At 43.4% G+C, this 17372-nt stretch overlaps 2 protein-coding genes across 2 annotated transcripts in view; both read right to left on the reverse strand.

The window, feature by feature from the left end:
• Positions 1–9115, reverse strand: part of LOC130165652 (uncharacterized) — a 37317-nt gene extending 28202 nt beyond the window's left edge. Inside the window, 12 exon segments of the mRNA XM_056371100.1 lie at positions 28–1828; positions 3768–3993; positions 4136–4214; positions 4588–4701; positions 4832–5089; positions 5170–5301; positions 6776–6881; positions 7599–7712; positions 7840–7989; positions 8070–8459; positions 8617–8663; positions 9059–9115. Of these exon segments, the coding sequence (XP_056227075.1) occupies positions 28–1828; positions 3768–3993; positions 4136–4214; positions 4588–4701; positions 4832–5089; positions 5170–5258 (2567 nt within the window). The 5' untranslated portion in view covers positions 5259–5301; positions 6776–6881; positions 7599–7712; ... (2 more) ...; positions 8617–8663; positions 9059–9115.
• A 747-nt stretch (positions 9116–9862) lies between these two features.
• Positions 9863–17372, reverse strand: LOC130165476 (protein NLRC3-like). Its single transcript, XM_056370793.1, has 10 exons — positions 15737–17372; positions 15520–15662; positions 15276–15389; positions 14824–14902; positions 14453–14681; positions 11968–13768; positions 11681–11854; positions 11416–11589; positions 11077–11123; positions 9863–10959 (listed from the first exon to the last, which is right to left on the reverse strand). The coding sequence occupies exons 1-10, from the start codon at positions 15824–15826 to the stop codon at positions 10409–10411; spliced, it is 3402 nt and encodes a 1133-aa protein (XP_056226768.1). The 5' UTR covers positions 15827–17372; the 3' UTR covers positions 9863–10408.

Raw genomic sequence — 17372 nt, forward strand, 5'->3', positions numbered from 1 at the left:
GAATAAATGAACTCTCTCTACACTTACACAGCTTTGTTAGAGGCTTTGACCACTGGCAGCAGCTTCAGAAGAGCCTCCTCTGAAGCAGAGTATTTCTTCAGGTCAAACACATCCAGATCTTCTTCTGAGGACAGTAAGATGAAGACCAGAGCTGACCATTGAGCAGGAGACAGTTTATCTGTGGAGAGACGTCCTGATCTCAGGGACTGTTGGATCTGCTCCACTAGAGAACGATCATTCAGTTCATTCAGACAGTGGAACAGGTTGATGCTTTTCTCTGCAGAGGGAGTCTCTTCGATCTTCTTCTTGATATAGTGGACTGTTTCCTGATTGGTCTGTGAGTCATTTCCTGTCTTTGACATCAGACCTTGTAAGTGAGTCTGATTGGTCTGAAGCGACAGACCCAGGAGGAAGCGAAGGAACAAGTCCAGGTGTCCGTCTGGACTCTGTAAGGCCTCGTCCACAGCTCTCCGGTAGAAGTTTGTCTCTGCAGAATCGTCTCGTTTTGGTTCAGACTTCTGGGAGGTTGATTGTTCTTCTGACATCAGATTGAGTCCAGAGTTGATGAAGGTCACATGGACATGAAGAGCAGCCAGAAACTCCTGAACACTCAGATGGACGAAGCAGAACACCTTGTCCTGGTACAGGCCTCTCTCCTCTTTAAAGATCTGTGTGAACACTCCTGAGTACACTGAGGCTGCTCTGATATCGATGCCACACTCTGTCAGGTCTGATTCATAGAAGATCAGGTTTCCTTTCTGCAGCTGCTCAAAAGCCAGTTTTCCCAGAGACTCAATCATCTTCCTGCTCTCTGGACTCCAGTGTGGATCTGTCTCAGATCCTCCATCATACTTGACCTTCTTCAGTTTGGACTGAACCACCAGGAAGTGGATGTACATCTCAGTCAGGGTCTTGGGCAGCTCTCCTCCCTCTCTGGTTTTCAACACCTCCTCCAGAACTGTAGCAGTGATCCAGCAGAAGACTGGGATGTGGCACATGATGTGGAGGCTTCGTGATGTCTTGATGTGGGAGATGATGCTGCTGGCCTGCTCCTCATCTCTGATCCGCTTCCTGAAGTACTCCTCCTTCTGTGGATCAGTGAACCCTCTGACCTCTGTCACCACGTCAACACACTCAGGAGGGATCTGATTGGCTGCTGCAGGCCGTGTGGTTATCCAGAGGCGAGCAGAGGGAAGCAGCTTCCCCCTGATGAGGTTTGTCAGCAGCACGTCCACTGAGGTGGACTCTGTAACATCAGTCAGGATCTCAGTGTTGTGGAAGTCCAGAGGAAGTCTACACTCATCCAGACCGTCAAAGATGAACACGACCTGGAACCGATCAAACCTACAGATTCCTGCTTCTTTGGTTTCAGTAAAGAAGTGATGAACAAGTTCCACCAAGCTGAACTTTCTTTCTTTCACCACGTTCAGCTCTCTGAAGGTGAATGGAAATGTGAACTGTATGTCCTGGTTGGCTTTGTCTTCAGCCCAGTCCAGAGTGAACTTCTGTGTTAAGACTGTTTTCCCAATGCCAGCCACTCCCAGTGTCATCACTGTTCTGATTGGTCCTTCTCTTCCAGGTGAGGCTTTAAAGATGTCTTCTTGTCTGATGGTTGTTTCTGGTCTGACTGGTTTCCTGGATGCTGTTTCAATCTGTCTGACCTCATGTTGATCGTTGACCTCTCCAGTCCCTCCCTCTGTGATGTAGAGCTCTGTGTAGATCTGGTTCAGAAGGGTCGGGTTTCCTGCTTTAGAGATCCCCTCAAACACACACTGGAACTTCTTCTTCAGGTTAGATTTTAGTGTAGGTTGGCACATGGCAGGAGATTCTGAAAGTATATTTAGTATAGGTAGCTGTATCTAACTTTTTCACCAACAAGAGAATGGAGTAAGACTCTTAACAAATTCACACTGTTAGCTACTCCTCACCGCCCCCTCGCCCCTCCCATCCTCTTTCCCGAAACTATGACTTTAACAACAGATGCCTTGTTGTGACAAACTTTGCAGGGCAGCAACTGGTTTAAAACTAACTTCAGATGAATAACAAGCAGCATTGCAACAACACAATGACCAGTAAAGAAGGTTTACATCTTAGGATTCATAGCACATAATTTATAATTATTCCAAATATTGTTTGTAGTGGCTGGCTCGACTTGTTCATACAGTCATGGCCAAAAATATTGACACCTGTGCACTTCTTTCAGATAATGCATCATTTCTTCCTGAAAATTGTTGAAATTAAAAATGCTTTGCTATTCACATGTTTATTTCTTTTGTTTGCACTGGAACAACACAAATTATTAGACATAATTCTACACAGAACTCCAAAAATGGACTGGACAAAATGATTGGCATCTTTTCAAAATTATAAGAAATAATATGATTTCAAGCATGTGATGCTCCTTTAATTTGTATTTAAACTCATCTATGGCAAGTAACAGGTGCCAGCAATATAGAAATCACACTGGCAACCAGTTTAAATGGAGAAAAGTTGACTCAACCTTTGTGTTATGTGTCTGTGTGTACCACACTGAGCATGGAGAAAAGAAAGAAGAGCAAAGAATTGTCTGAGGATTTGAGAACCAAAATTGTGGAAAAGCATGGACAATCTCAAGGCTACAAGTCCATCTCCAGAGATCTTAATGTTCCTGTGTCTACTGTGCACAATGTCATCAAGAAGTTTACAACCCATGGCACTGCAGCTAACCTCCCTGGATGTGGATGGAAGAGGAAAATTGATGAAAGATTGCAATGATAAAGTTTGAAGAAATTCAAACTGACCTGCAGACACAGGGTACAACAGTGTCAGCTCGCACTATCTGTCACCATCTGAATGAAATGGGACACTATGGTAGGAGACCCAGGAGAACCCCTCTGCTGACAAAGAGACATAAAAAAGCCAGACTGGAGTTTGCCAAAACTTACTTGAGGAAGCCTAAGTCCTTCTGGGAGAACATTTTGACTGTGTGCATGGCATCATGAAATCTGAAGACTACCAAAGAATTTTGGAGTGCAATGTAGGGCCCAATGTCAGAAAGCTGGGTCTCCATCAGAGGTCATGGGTTTTCCAGCAGGACAATGACCCACAGCATACTTCAAAAAGCACCCAAAAATGGTTTAAGACAAAGCACTGGAGAGTTCTGAAGTGGCCAGAAATGAGTCCAGATCTAAATCCCATAGAACACCTGTGCAGAGATCTCAAAACAGCAGTTGGGAGAAGGCACCCATCAAATCTGAGCAACCTGGAGCAGTTGAAAAAGAAGAGTGGTCCAAAATTCCAGTAGAGAGGTTTCATAAATTCATTCATGGTTACAGGAAGCAATTTATTTCAGTTACTTTTTCCAAAGTGTGTTCTACCAAATATGAAGTTGAGGGTGTCGATAATTTTGTCCAGTCCATTTTTGGAGTTCTGTTTAGAATGATGTCAGATTTGGCTTTTCTCTCTGCTTTTTTGTGTTGTTCCAATGCAAACAAAAGAAATAAACATGTGAATACAAAAGCATTTTTAATTGCAACAATTTTCTGGGAGAAATGCTGCATTATCTGAAAGAAGTGCAGGGGTGCCAATATTTTTGGCCATGACTGTATGTATTTTTATAGATAGAGAGAGCAAATGTTACCACTTAAGGTAAGTTTAGTGTCACAACATGAAGGCAATGCGGATGCTGCATGTAAAACACTGATCATGATGAGGCAAAGCCTGTGCTGTGTTTATTTTTAAATGTCTCATTTCTCCATCATGTTGAATCTTTAGAGAAATCCTCTTACTGCTCTGCAGACAGTCAGCCAGCTCCTCCTGCTTCATTCTCCTCAGGAAGTTCACTGTGATCTTCACAAACGCCTCTCTGCTGCTCCTCTGCTCTTCATCCTCAGCGGCCAACAGCTCCTCATCCTCCCTCTGACTCCCTGAGCATTCTGGGTAATCTGGACTCAGAAGCTTGTGCATCTTCTTCAGCTCGTTCTTCACAAAAGTGACCATGTTCTCCTCCAGCAGCTGGAACAGAAAACTATATGAATGACAGCATCAAACATCAGATCCATGTTGGACAGACTGACAGTCCACTGGTCTGAAAGTGCAGCATGGAGATTATTGTGAACACAACAGATGGAACAGTAGTTGTTGTACATGTACAGACCATAAATATGGAGTCCAGCTGTGTTTGATGCTGCTGGGCAGACTGAGACCTGGGAACCTCTGAGCTCTCCTGGTCCACTCTGTGGAGGAATCATGAAGAATGAGCTCACATTATGTCTGTCCACACAGAGACAGACACAAGCTAAAGGTCCACGAAGTCATGTTTGGATGTGACGGCCAATCAGACGACTCCCTGTAGCGGTAAAGGTTTACTAGTCCTGCTGATCCCACTGAGAATCAACAGCTCAGTCTGCAGCTGTTTGTAGCTTTCAGCTCAGTGTTTGCTTTAGTCCCAACAGCTCTCACCAAGCCTCCACTGTTTTACCTCCACCTTCCAGTGAGGACGTTCACAACAGACACAAACACTTTGATTTCAGACCAGGTCCAACAACACGTCGTACAAACTAGTTCTTTTCTACAATAACCTGAGTCTCACTGTCAGTTACAGCTTACATCTGATCAGCTGATGGACGTCGCCCTTTAAAGTCAATGAAAACATCCTTTGACAGGTCGCTCTTTAAAGACAGACAGCTGGGTTCAGGAGAGTCTGGTCTCTGCTGCTGGATCCTGAAACAAAAACAGAACTGATAAATGTGCATGTTGAATAAAAACGGATGAAAAACATCTTCAATCTTTAAATAAACACAACAACTGACTTTTAGTGAGAAACGTCTTTCTGACTGTTTTAAATTCTGACCTTCCATCAACAGATTGTCTGAATTCACTCTTCATGGACACACAGCTGAATCCAGGTCCAGGTCCAGATCCACGTCCAGGTTTACGTCTACGTCTACGTCTATGTCCAGGTCCCGGTCCAGGTCCAGGTCCAGGTCCAGGTCCAGGTTTACGTCTACGTCTACGTCTACGTCTATGTCCAGGTCCAGGTCCAGGTCCAGATCCAGGTCCAGGTCCAGGTCCAGGTCCAGGTCCAGGTCCAGCAGAGTGTGGTGTGTCTCTAACACACACAGAGCTTTGAGTGTGAATAATGATGGAGCAGTGATGCGAGTCATGGACAGTTAGAGATCCTCATCTCACCTCTGAGCTCTGGTCTTTCTCTCATGTTCCCCACACAGAGTGGTTTTAGAGGGAGGGGCTCCCTCCTCTCTGTCCTCACACTGATCCATGCTGCCGAGTTCACATCCACATCAGCTCACACACACTTTCTACCTTCATGTGGAGAGAAACACACATCATTCATCTGCACATCGACTCAAATGTACATCATTTCTCCAGCTGCTCCTCCACTGATTGGCTCTTCTTCTCTGTTTCATATCAGCGTGAGGCAGAGGAAGCTGCCATCAGCTGCTGCACTTCTACCATCCGTCCACTAGATGGCGTCATGACGCTCAGACAGCAGGAGAGCAGCAGTTCATCTCCTCCACAGGATGATTCAGGCGGGAAAAGCTGCCTCCAGTCATCAGTAAGTGGAGCTACACAGTAATAACGACTCTGTGTTCATCAACTAACTCTGCTTCTCCTGAAAACATCGACTCAACATGGCGGACATGTCTGGACTTTACAGTTACAGCTCTGACTCATTATAATTTTAATGTTTCAGTGTTTCTGGACAAATCTTTACAAACTTCACTCTGACACTTTCTCTGATCACTGTGAAGCTGCAAAGCTCCTGTTCCAGACAGAGTCAGTGTGTCAGTCGTAGCTGACGTATAACTGTGTTTTACAGGCTTTTAATATGATGATTTCTATGTTTAGTGCTTATTTCTTCTATTTCAATACGTCTAGAAACATAATATAAAAATATGCTTCATGTAAATGTCACCTTGTTTTTTAATGAGGTAAAATGTAATTAAAAATATAAAATAAATGTAAATGAAAATTTGCACTGAAGGCAACAGTGAGACTCCTGTTAACCCTTCACATCCACCATCAATCCATCCTCCAGGATCCCTGTAGACTGACAGGAGCCACCAGGGGGCGCTCACTGGTTTCTGTTAGAGACTATTCATGTAGATCACTCTGTGTGTAACCATGGTAACCACAGTCATTGCCCCAATTTAACATGAATCATGATCCTTCATAAAACAACTTGTTATTAGATCAAAGTCCAGCATCTAGATCAGGATCTGATATCAGGACTCTGGTTCAGAGTTTTATTATGAGTCTGTTCAACGTTCAAATAAAAACAGTCACAATAAAAAACAAACGAGCTTCAAGGATCAAACTGAATCAGTTCTAATGTGAAGTGTAGAGTGTGACACACACACACACACACACACACACACACACACACACACACACACACACACACACACACTTCAGTCTGATTTGACTTGTGTCTCATCAGGAAAGATCTACTTGTGGACTGAGCTGGATTCTCAAGTGTCTGTTGTTGGATAAACTTTAATAATAACAACAATAATAATAATAATAATAATAATAATAATAATAATAATAGTACATTGTATTTATAAGCCCCTCTCTAAACACCCAAAGACACTTTACAAAGCAAATAAAACCTTCAGAAACAAGAGAAAGACGATGTATGAATGAAAGAATTAAAGAGCTGTGGAGTCATTCTTCTTCTTCTGTTCTCCACGTCAACACACCAACAAACAAACAGCAGCTCGTCTGTGATGAAGAGCAAACGTCAGAGACTGAAATCAATCAAAGGTCCACTTACTCAGATTCTTCACTCTCTCTGGGGTCTGGACCAGGTCTGTGAAGAAAACCATGAGCTGAAATCCTCTGCTTGTTGTCCTTCACCAGTCCTCTGTGTGTGCAGGCTGCTGTCAGAGTGAAACACTTATGAACCAGTCTGAACCTGCAGCTCCGCTCAAACATCAGCTGCTGCACCTTTATATGACTTTATTATCTTTAATATTTAACCTGCAGCAGCTTCCTGCTCCGACTCTGACACGCTGAGAAACCTGACAACTAATAATCCATCAACTGACGTCTTCAACACCCAAACTATTTCCTCTATTTGCTGGATGAAGGGATCAGGTGACTGGAGATGGTGGGAACACACTGAGGCAACTACAGGACAAGTGAGGACCAGCAGGATGTGAAATGACAGATGTCAGAGAAAAGAGCAGAAATGTAGAAAGAAGAGAAAAGTTGACATGAAACAGAAGATGGATCCACAGAGTGGTTGTCATGTTCATCATTGACCTCTCCAGTCCCTCCCTCTGTGATGTAGAGCTCTGTGTAGATCTGCTTCAGAAGGGTTGGGTTTCCTGCTTTAGAGATCCCCTCAAACACAAACTGGAACTTCTTCAGGTTACATTTGAGTTTACGTCGACAAACTGCTTTGTAGCTTTCAGCTCGGTGTTTGCTAAAGTCCCAAAAGCTCTCACCAACCCTCCACTGTTTTACCTCCACCTTCCAGTGAGGACGTTCACAACAGACACAAACACTTTGATTTCAGACCAGGTCCAACAACACGTCGTACAAACTAGTTCTTTTCTACAATAACCTGAGTCTTACTGTCAGTTACAGCTTACATCTGATCAGCTGATGGATGTCGCCCTTTAAAGTGAATGACAAACTCCTTCGACTCGTCGCTCTTTAAAGACAGACAGCTGGGTTCAGGAGAGTCTGGTCTCTGCTGCTGGATCCTGAAACAAAAACAGAACTGATAAATGTGCATGTTGAATAAAAACTGATGAAAAATATCTTCAATCTTTAAATAAACACAACTGACTTTTAGTGAGAAACTTCTTTCTGACTGTTTTAAATTCTGACCTTTCATCAACAGATTGTCTGAATTCACTCTTCATGGACACACAGCTGGATCCAGGTCCAGGTCCAGGTCCAGGTCCAGGTCCAGGTCCAGGTCCAGGTCCAGGTCCAGGTCCAGGTCCAGGTCCAGCAGAGTGTGGTGTGTCTCTAACCCTAACACACACAGAGCTTTGAGTGTGAATAATGATGGAGCAGTGATGTGAGTCATGGACAGTTAGAGATCCTCATCTCACCTCTGAGCTCTGGTCTTTCTCTCATGTTCCCCACACAGAGTGGTTTTAGAGGGAGGGGCTCCCTCCTCTCTGTCCTCACACTGATCCATGCTGCTGAGTTCACATCCACATCAGCTCACACACACTTTCTACCTTCATGTGGAGAGAAACACACATCATTCATCTGCACATCGACTCAAATATACATCATTTCTCCAGCTGCTCCTCCGCTGATTGGCTCTTCTTCTCTGTTTCATATCAGCGTGAGGCAGAGGAAGCTGCCATCAGCTGCTGTACTTCTACCATCCGTCCACTAGATGGCGTCATGACGCTGCAGTGACGTGATTCACAACTACAGAAATCAGCAGAAAGAGGCTGATGTGAGGTGAGTCAGTCTCTTTACTCACAGGTCTGTCAACAAAACACACAGAAATATTATGATCTAATTAAGATTCAGAGAAATCCCTCAGACAGAAATATTAAAAGACACTATAGGTCACAAGAGGTCAGTGATACATTTGAATGAATTAGTTAGAAGAGGACTAACTGCACACTGTCTCTATCTTACCTGTAATTAATACCTGGAGTCCAAACTGATGAAACTCTTGATAAGATCTGGAGCTCAAGAAGCAAAGAAGTATTTAGTTCCCACATCAATTCAAAGCAGCAAGACGGCACAGACGTTATAAACAAAACGTGTAAATGTTTATACTAAAAGGAATATTAAAATGCTCTTTACATGTTAACACAAGTGTAATAATGACACATATATTAGTATAGAATAATAAAGCACAAGTAATACTTTGGATACAGGATTATAACTTGCAAAGGAGAATCTTTAAATTGCATTATATATATATATGATATTAGGAAATGTATTTAGTTAAAAAGCAGAATTATCCTTCTAGTGTAACTTTGCTTCTACTCTAAATATCAACATCAATACTTCTACTGTGACTCAGGTAACGACAGGTCTTAACGAGTAAAACATTAAAAACTGCTCACATTACCTTCAGAGGAGAAAAACATCTGCGACATCATGTTTGTTCAAAGTGAAACTAAAGTTCAACATGGCAACAACCAGAAGGGTCTGTGTGTGTGTGTGAAGGGTGGAGGATCGTCAATAACTGCCAGGAAAATCAGGTGCAAAATAAAGATAAGCAAAGTTACTGCGCAGAAGAATTTAAGAACATGTAAAGTTGTAGTTTGACTTTGTTTGGAGACACTAAATATGTTTGGACAGACAGCTTTTCTGTTTGCACCGTAAATAATCATCCATATAATAACCTACCAGAGCAGCTGAAATGCTTTATTGTCAGATTATTTACAGAGATGGATAAGTGTTCTCAAATCTATCAGGTAGAGTTGATCCTAATAGTTGTTTTTGTGCTGTTGTCCAAAACAAACACAATAAATACATTTAAAATCCTAATTAAGAGAAAAAGTTGTTAAGAAGTAAATACACTCCACTACAAGTGAAAATCCTGCTTTATAATTTTACCTGAGTAAAAGTCAACAAGTACTATCAGTAACATGTAGTGAAAGTATCAAAGTAAAAGTACTCATCATGCAGAGTAACTGCCAGGAAAATCATGTGCATGTTAAAGACCAGCAGGGCAGCACGGTGGTGCAGTGGCCTTTCTGTGCAGCATCAGCATGTTGTGCGTGGGTTTCCTCCAGGTGCTCCGGCTTCCTCCCACAGTCCAAAGACATGCGCTTTAGATAATTGGCCTTTTCTAAAAGCTTGTCAGTCTTTCCTCTGGGTGTTGGACTTTCTGACATGCTAATTATCAAACACACAACTTCAAAAAGTGAAAGTCAACAACATTTTTATCCTGTGGTGATATTATCCCTGGTGAAAAAAAATTTGCCAAGTAAATTAAATTTTGGCAGCGCGACTAAGGACCAGTATACTTAAAGTTTGTTAATGATTAGTTAATTTAAAGTACAATATCTTTGAACAGCTGGTTAAGCCAACTATGCTTTAGTTTTAATTAAATTGAAGTGTATTCACTGAACTTTTATGTGTAAAAGTGAAACAACTTCAAGAGTACTTTATACACTTTAAGTATATGGCTGTTTGATTAGTGAAACTCAAGTGTACATTGTTTGTGTTACAAGTAAATTCAAAATGTATCGTGGTTATACGAGATATAGATGCAATAGAACATGAATATATGTAATAGTACGCTGTTATAGTTTTGACACATTCCAACAGCAAACTTCATGAATAATAACCAATATTCTTTATTATTACTTATTACTACAGTGTATTGTGTATTGCAAAGATCATTTTCAGACGGACTTGTAGAGACTGAACTATCTGTTGAACAATTAGAACATTTCTCTCTCTGCTACATTCAACACAGAGACACTGAGGAACCAGGACTAGAGAAGGGCCAGAACCCAAACCCAGGATACAGAGGTTCAGTGAAGGTGGTGTTGAAGGTGTGGAGGTGGATCAGTTTGTTAGAGGAGACTCTGTAGAAGGACAGAGAGCCAGCAGGACAGTCCACATACACCGCTACTCTGTTAGAGACAGAGGAGGAGGAGGAGGAGGAGGAGGACAAAACAGATGTTCTTGTTTTATTGTGACAGACAGAGTAACCAGCACCAGAGCAGTGCAGACTCCAGGATTGATCGTTCTCTCCAAACACAGAGTCTTTACTGTTTCCTTTCCTGCTGATTCCTCTGTGATTCACTGATACATCAACGCATCCACTCAACTCGACCTCCCAGTAACAGCGACCAGTCAGACCAGTTGAACACAGCAGCTGAGGCCACTGGTCAAATCTGTCTGGATGACCAGGATATGACTGATCCTCCTCCACGTGTGTCACCTTCCTGTTGTTGTCAGACAGTTTGATCCTTCTGTTCACTGTGTTTGTGTCGATTGTGAGTTCACAGGAATCTGATGGAGAGAACAAGACACAGCTGCAGTTATTGATCATCTGATTAGTTATTGACAGTTTGAAGATGGTTGAATGTGCTGCTTTGTTTTCATCAATCACATTAAAAACACACTTACACTTCCTCAGACCTGGTGTCAACCATCGGACTCCACCAGGCTCCGCCCTGAAAGGAGGAGGGGGGTCAGACCAGCACGTTCTCTGTCAGCATGCACACATGGACATTACATGGCTCATACACAGACTGTTTGATTACTGTGTTCAGATGGAGGCTTGTGTGTATGGATGTACATTGACCACAGAGAGAAAGGAAGTGGAGTCTTCATCTTTAATGATACAGAGCAGGGAGGAGACATGGAGAAGATACTTCATCACCTTGTCTAATAGTGAAGTCTGCACCTGCATAAAGTCCCTCCTCTATCAGTCAGTGTGTATGTCTGCAGCAGGCCTCTACATACCTGAGAGTGTCCAGTCTCCAGTCTGGATCCTCCAGTCCAGCAGACAGAAGCTTCAGTCCTGAGTCTCCTGGATGATTGAAGCTCAGGTCCAGCTCTCTCAGGTGGGAGGGGTTGGAGCTCAGAGCTGAGGCCAGAGAAGCACAGCCTTCCTCTGTGACCTGACATCCTGACAGACTGAACACACAAAACAACACACAGGAACCCTCTGTCAACACCTGCTGCTCTGTTAAACTGTCATCAGATAAACAGGTTGATGGATCCTGACCTGAGAGTCTCCAGTGTACAGAGTGGACTCTCCAGTCCAGCAGACAACAGCTTCACTCCTGAGTCCCGCAGGTCGTTGTTCCTCAGGTCCAGGTGTCTCAGACTAGAGGACTGGGAGCTGAGGACTGAGGACAGAGCTTCACAGCTTCTCTCTGAGAGGTTACAGCCATTCAGTCTGAAGAGATGATCATGAGGAATTAAAGAAGAAAGGAAGTTATTTTCTCTCCTGTTGAAAAGACAGAAGTGTCTTTATATAATGATGAATACATCAACTCTCTCTACACTTACACAGCTTTGTTAGAGACTTTGACCACTGGCAGCAGCTTCAGAAGAGCCTCCTCTGAAGCAGAGTATTTCTTCAGGTCAAACACGTCCAGATGGTCTTCTGAGGACAGTAAGATGAAGCCCAGAGCTGACCATTGAGCAGGAGACAGTTTATCTGTGGAGAGACGTCCTGATCTCAGGGACTGTTGGATCTGCTCCACTAGAGAACGATCATTCAGTTCATTCAGACAGTGGAACAGGTTGATGCTTTTCTCTGCAGAGGGAGTCTCTTCAATCTTCTCCTTGATGTACTGGACTGTTTCCTGATTGGTCTTTGAGCCACTTCCTGTCTGTGACATCAGACCTCGTAGGAGAGTCAGATTGGTCTGCAGCGAAAGACCCAGGAAGAAGCGGAGGAACAAGTCCAGGTGTCCATTTGGACTCTGTAAGGCCTCGTCCACAGCTCTCTGGTAGAAGTTTGTCTCTGCAGATTTGTCTCGTCTTGGTTCAGACTTCTTGGAGGTTGATTGTTCTTCTGACATCAGATTGACTCCAGACTTGATGAAGGTCAGATGGACATGAAGAGCAGCCAGAAACTCCTGAACACTCAGATGGACGAAGCAGAACACCTTGTCCTGGTACAGGCCTCTCTCCTCTTTAAAGATCTGTGTGAACACTCCCGAGTACACTGAGGCTGCTCTGATATCGATGCCACACTCTGTCAGGTCTGATTCATAGAAGATCAGGTTTCCTTTCTGCAGCTGCTCAAACGCCAGTTTTCCCAGAGACTCAATCATCTTCCTGCTCTCTGGACTCCAGTGTGGATCCGTCTCAGATCCTCCATCATACTTGACCTTCTTCAGTTTGGTCTGAACCACCAGGAAGTGGATGTACATCTGAGTCAGGGTCTTGGGCAGCTCTCCTCCCTCTCTGGTTTTCAACACCTCCTCCAGAACTGTAGCAGTGATCCAGCAGAAGACTGGGATGTGGCACATGATGTGGAGGCTTCGTGATGTCTTGATGTGGGAGATGATCCTGCTGGCCTGCTCCTCATCTCTGAACCTCCTCCTGAAGTACTCCTCCTTCTGTGGGTCAGTGAACCCTCTGACCTCTGTCACCACGTCAACACACTCAGGAGGGATCTGATTGGCCGCTGCAGGTCGTGCGGTTATCCAGAGGCGAGCAGAGGGAAGCAGCTTCCCCCTGATGAGGTTTGTCAGCAGCACGTCCACTGAGGTGGACTCTGTAACATCAGTCAGGATCTCAGTGTTGTGGAAGTCCAGAGGAAGTCTACACTCATCCAGACCGTCAAAGATGAACACGACCTGGAACCGATCGAACCTGCAGATTCCTGCTTCTTTGGTTTCAGTAAAGAAGTGATGAACAAGTTCCACCAAGCTGAACTTTCTCTCTTTCAGCACATTCAGCTCTCTGAAGGTGAATGGAAATGTGAACTGTATGTCCTGGTTGGCTTTGTCTTCAGCCCAGTCCAGAGTGAACTTCTGTGTTAAGACTGTTTTCCCGATGCCAGCCACTCCCAATGTCATCACCGTTCTGATTGGTCCGTCTCTTCCGGGTGAGGCTTTAAAGATGTCTTCTTGTCTGATGGTTGTTTCTGGTCTGACTGGTTTCCTGGATGCTGTTTCAATCTGTCTGACCTCATGTTCATCATTGACCTCTCCAGTCCCTCCCTCTGTGATGTAGAGCTCTGTGTAGATCTGGTTCAGAAGGGTCGGGTTTCCTGCTTTAGAGATCCCCTCAAACACACACTGGAACTTCTTCTTCAGGTTAGATTTGAGTCTTGGTCGGCACATAGCAGGAGATTCTAGACGGACACAAAAGTATATTTTCTTAAAGTCGCTGTATCTAACTTGTTCACCAAAAACAGAATGGAGTAAGACTCTAAACAAATTCACACTGTGAGCTACTCATCGCCCCCTTGCCCCTCCCATTCTGTTTCCTGACACGCCAACACTAACAACACTACTTAACACAACTTTGCAGGGCAGCCACTGATCTAAAACTAGCATTAGAAGAATAACAATTTGCTGCTCTATGGCAGCATTTCAAAAACACAATGACTAGTAAAGAAGGTTTACAGATTGGGATTGATAGCACATAATTTTCCCAAACATTGTTTGTAGAAGCAGCATTGAAATTAGAATTTTCCACCCGTCCTCGAGGTCCCATCAAGGGGACGGAGGACAGAGAGGTCAAGATCAATATTATAATAACAAGGTGCCTTTAATGTTGTAGTTGATAAAAATGTGGTTTTCTTTGGAGGAGATGTCTCTGCCCCTTCACCATTTATCCATCATCAGGGCATCAAAACTGGACACTGTTTAGATTAAATAACATCACTAAATTATTGTCCTGAATGAACAGACAAGAAATTAGATCTTTACTGAATCATCAAGAAAATATGGTAATTTTTCCCCTGAGGAATGTGTTGATGTCAGTAAATGTCTCATTTCTCCATCATGTTGAATCTTTAGAGAAATCCTCTTACTGCTCTGCAGACAGTCAGCCAGCTCCTCCTGCTTCATTCTCCTCAGGAAGTTCACTGTGATCTTCACAAATGCCTCTCTGCTGCTCCTCCTCTGCTCTTCATCCTCACCGTCCAACACCTCCTCATCCTCCCTCCGACTCCCTGAGCATTCTGGGTAATCTGGACTCAGAAGCTTGTGCATCTTCTTCAGCTCGTTCTTGACAAAAGCGACCGTGTTCTCCTCCAGCAGCTGGAACAGAAAACTATATGAATGACAGCATCAAACATCAGATCCATGTTGGACAGACTGACAGTCCACTGGTCTGAAAGTGCAGCACGGAGATTATTGTGAACACAACAGATGGAACAGTAGTTGTTGTACATGTACAGACCATAAATATGGAGTCCAGCTGTGTTTGATGCTGCTGGGCAGACTGAGCACTGGGAACCTCTGAGCTCTCCTGGTCCACTCTGTGGAGGAATCATGAAGAATGAGCTCACATTACGTCTGTCCACACAGAGACAGACACAAGCTAAAGGTCCACGAAGTCATGTTTGGATGTGACGGCCAATCAGACGACTCCCTGTAGTGGTAAAGTTTTACTAGTCCTGCTGATCCCACTGAGAATCAACAGCTCAGTCTGCAGCTGTTTGTAGCTTTCAGCTCAGTGTTTGCTTTAGTCCCAACAGCTCTCACCAAGCCTCCACTGTTTCACCTCCACCTTCCAGTGAGGACGTTCACAACAGACACAAACACTTTGATTTCAGACCAGGTCCAACAACACGTCGTACAAACTAGTTCTTTTCTACAATAACCTGAGTCTTACTGTCAGTTACAGCTTACATCTGATCAGCTGATGGACGTCGCCCTTTAAAGCCAATGAGCCTGCCCTTTGACATGTCACTCTTTAAAGACAGACAGCTGGGTTCAGGAGAGTCTGGTCTCTGCTGCTGGATCCTGAAACAAAAACAGAACTGATAAATGTGCATGTTGAATAAAAACTGATGAAAAATATCTTCAATCTTTAAATAAACACAACAACTGACTTTTAGTGAGAAATGTCTTTCTGACTGTTTTAAATTCTGACCTTTCATCAACAGATTGTCTGAAATTAACAGGAAACTCCATGGACTGGTCACTCTTCATGGACACACAGCTGGACCCAGGTCCAGGTCCAGGTCCAGGTCCAGGTCCAGGTCCAGGTCCAGCAGAGTGTGGTGTGTCTCTAACACACACAGAGCTTTGAGTGTGAATAATGATGGAGCAGTGATGTGAGTCATGGACAGTTAGAGATCCTCATCTCACCTCTGAGCTCTGGTCTTTCTCTCATGTTCCCCACACAGAGTGGTTTTAGAGGGAGGGGCTCCCTCCTCTCTGTCCTCACACTGATCCATGCTGCTGAGTTCACATCCACATCAGCTCACACACACTTTCTACCTTCATGTGGAGAGAAACACACATCATTCATCTGCACATCGACTCAAATGTACATCATTTCTCCAGCTGCTCCTCCGCTGATTGGCTCTTCTTCTCTGTTTCATATCAGCGTGAGGCAGAGGAAGCTGCCATCAGCTGCTGCACTTCTACCATCCGTCCACTAGATGGCGTCATGAAGCTGCAGTGACGTGATTCACAACTACAGAAATCAGCAGAAAGAGGCTGATGTGAGGTGAGTCAGTCTCTTTACTCTGTCAACAAAACTCACATATCCCACCCAGAAATATTATGATGTAATTAAGATTCAGAGAAATCCCTCAGACAGAAATATTAATTAATTAATTAATTAATAAGTGGAAACTGAACAGTGCAGTGAAACAGGCCTGTAAACCAACAGAAATCAAGAACTTAGAACCAGTTTATCAGTAAGTTTACATTGTAATGAACATTAAAATGCTCCTGACATGTTAACACATCTGGAATAATACAATAATAACTAATATAGAATAATATAACACAACCATTAAGCGTCTGAACACTTTATCCTCCCTCAGAGAATCTGCAGCTGTCTCGGGGCCCCTTTCAGTCGGGCCCCTGACCTATTAAACAAGTTGTTCAATAGTTAAATCTGAACCCGCATAAAGTACCGGCAGCAAATCAGCAACCAAAACAACAACAGAGACATAGATAGGTGTCGCCTCGATAAAAATACCAGATATGTTTTGTCAGACAGCTTTTCTCTTTGTGTTCAGTCACAGATATAATCACCTACCGGAACAGCAGAAATGCTTTATCGTCGGAGGATTTATGGAGATGTATTATCAAATTGATTATGTGGAGTTTTTCCTAATAGTTCCCATTTTGCAATAAATACATTTTAAAAAATCCTTATTGAGAGAAAAAGGCTCCACTACAAGTGAAAATCCTTCTTAATCATTTTACCAGAGTAAAAGTCCACAAGTGTTATTAGTCAAATATAGTTAAAGCATCAAGTATCATGCAGAATGGACTCTGTCGTTATTATATCATCATATTGTCTGAAAAGTAACTGTAGCTGTGAAATGAATGTAGTACAAGTATAAAGAAGCAGAACATGGATATACTCTAGTAAAGTACAATTAAGATTGTAATTAAGTAAAGTACTGGAGTAAATGTACTTAGTTACTGTCACAATCAGACACACCCCTCCAAATAACTTGAAGAGACAGCTCCAAAATAAATGACTGACAGTCTCAATAAAGTTCACAATAAGATCAAATCTTAATTCAAAGGAAATCTCTTTCATGACGTCACCGATCACGTTTAAATTCAAATGTTCATAAAGATAAAGTTCCTGTTGGAGGAGCGGCAGGTTTGTGACGCAGTTATCTTCCTGAATACGGCCATGATTACTTCTTTAATAACAACAGCAGCTGTCTGCCCCTCAGCCCGCCACACTGAGTCCACATCAGTCCACATCTGTCCACATCTGTCCACATCTGTCCACATCTGTCCTACAGTGTG

This window comes from Seriola aureovittata, chromosome 24 (assembly GCF_021018895.1).
Source record: "Seriola aureovittata isolate HTS-2021-v1 ecotype China chromosome 24, ASM2101889v1, whole genome shotgun sequence".
Classification (NCBI taxonomy): Eukaryota; Metazoa; Chordata; class Actinopteri; order Carangiformes; family Carangidae; genus Seriola; species Seriola aureovittata.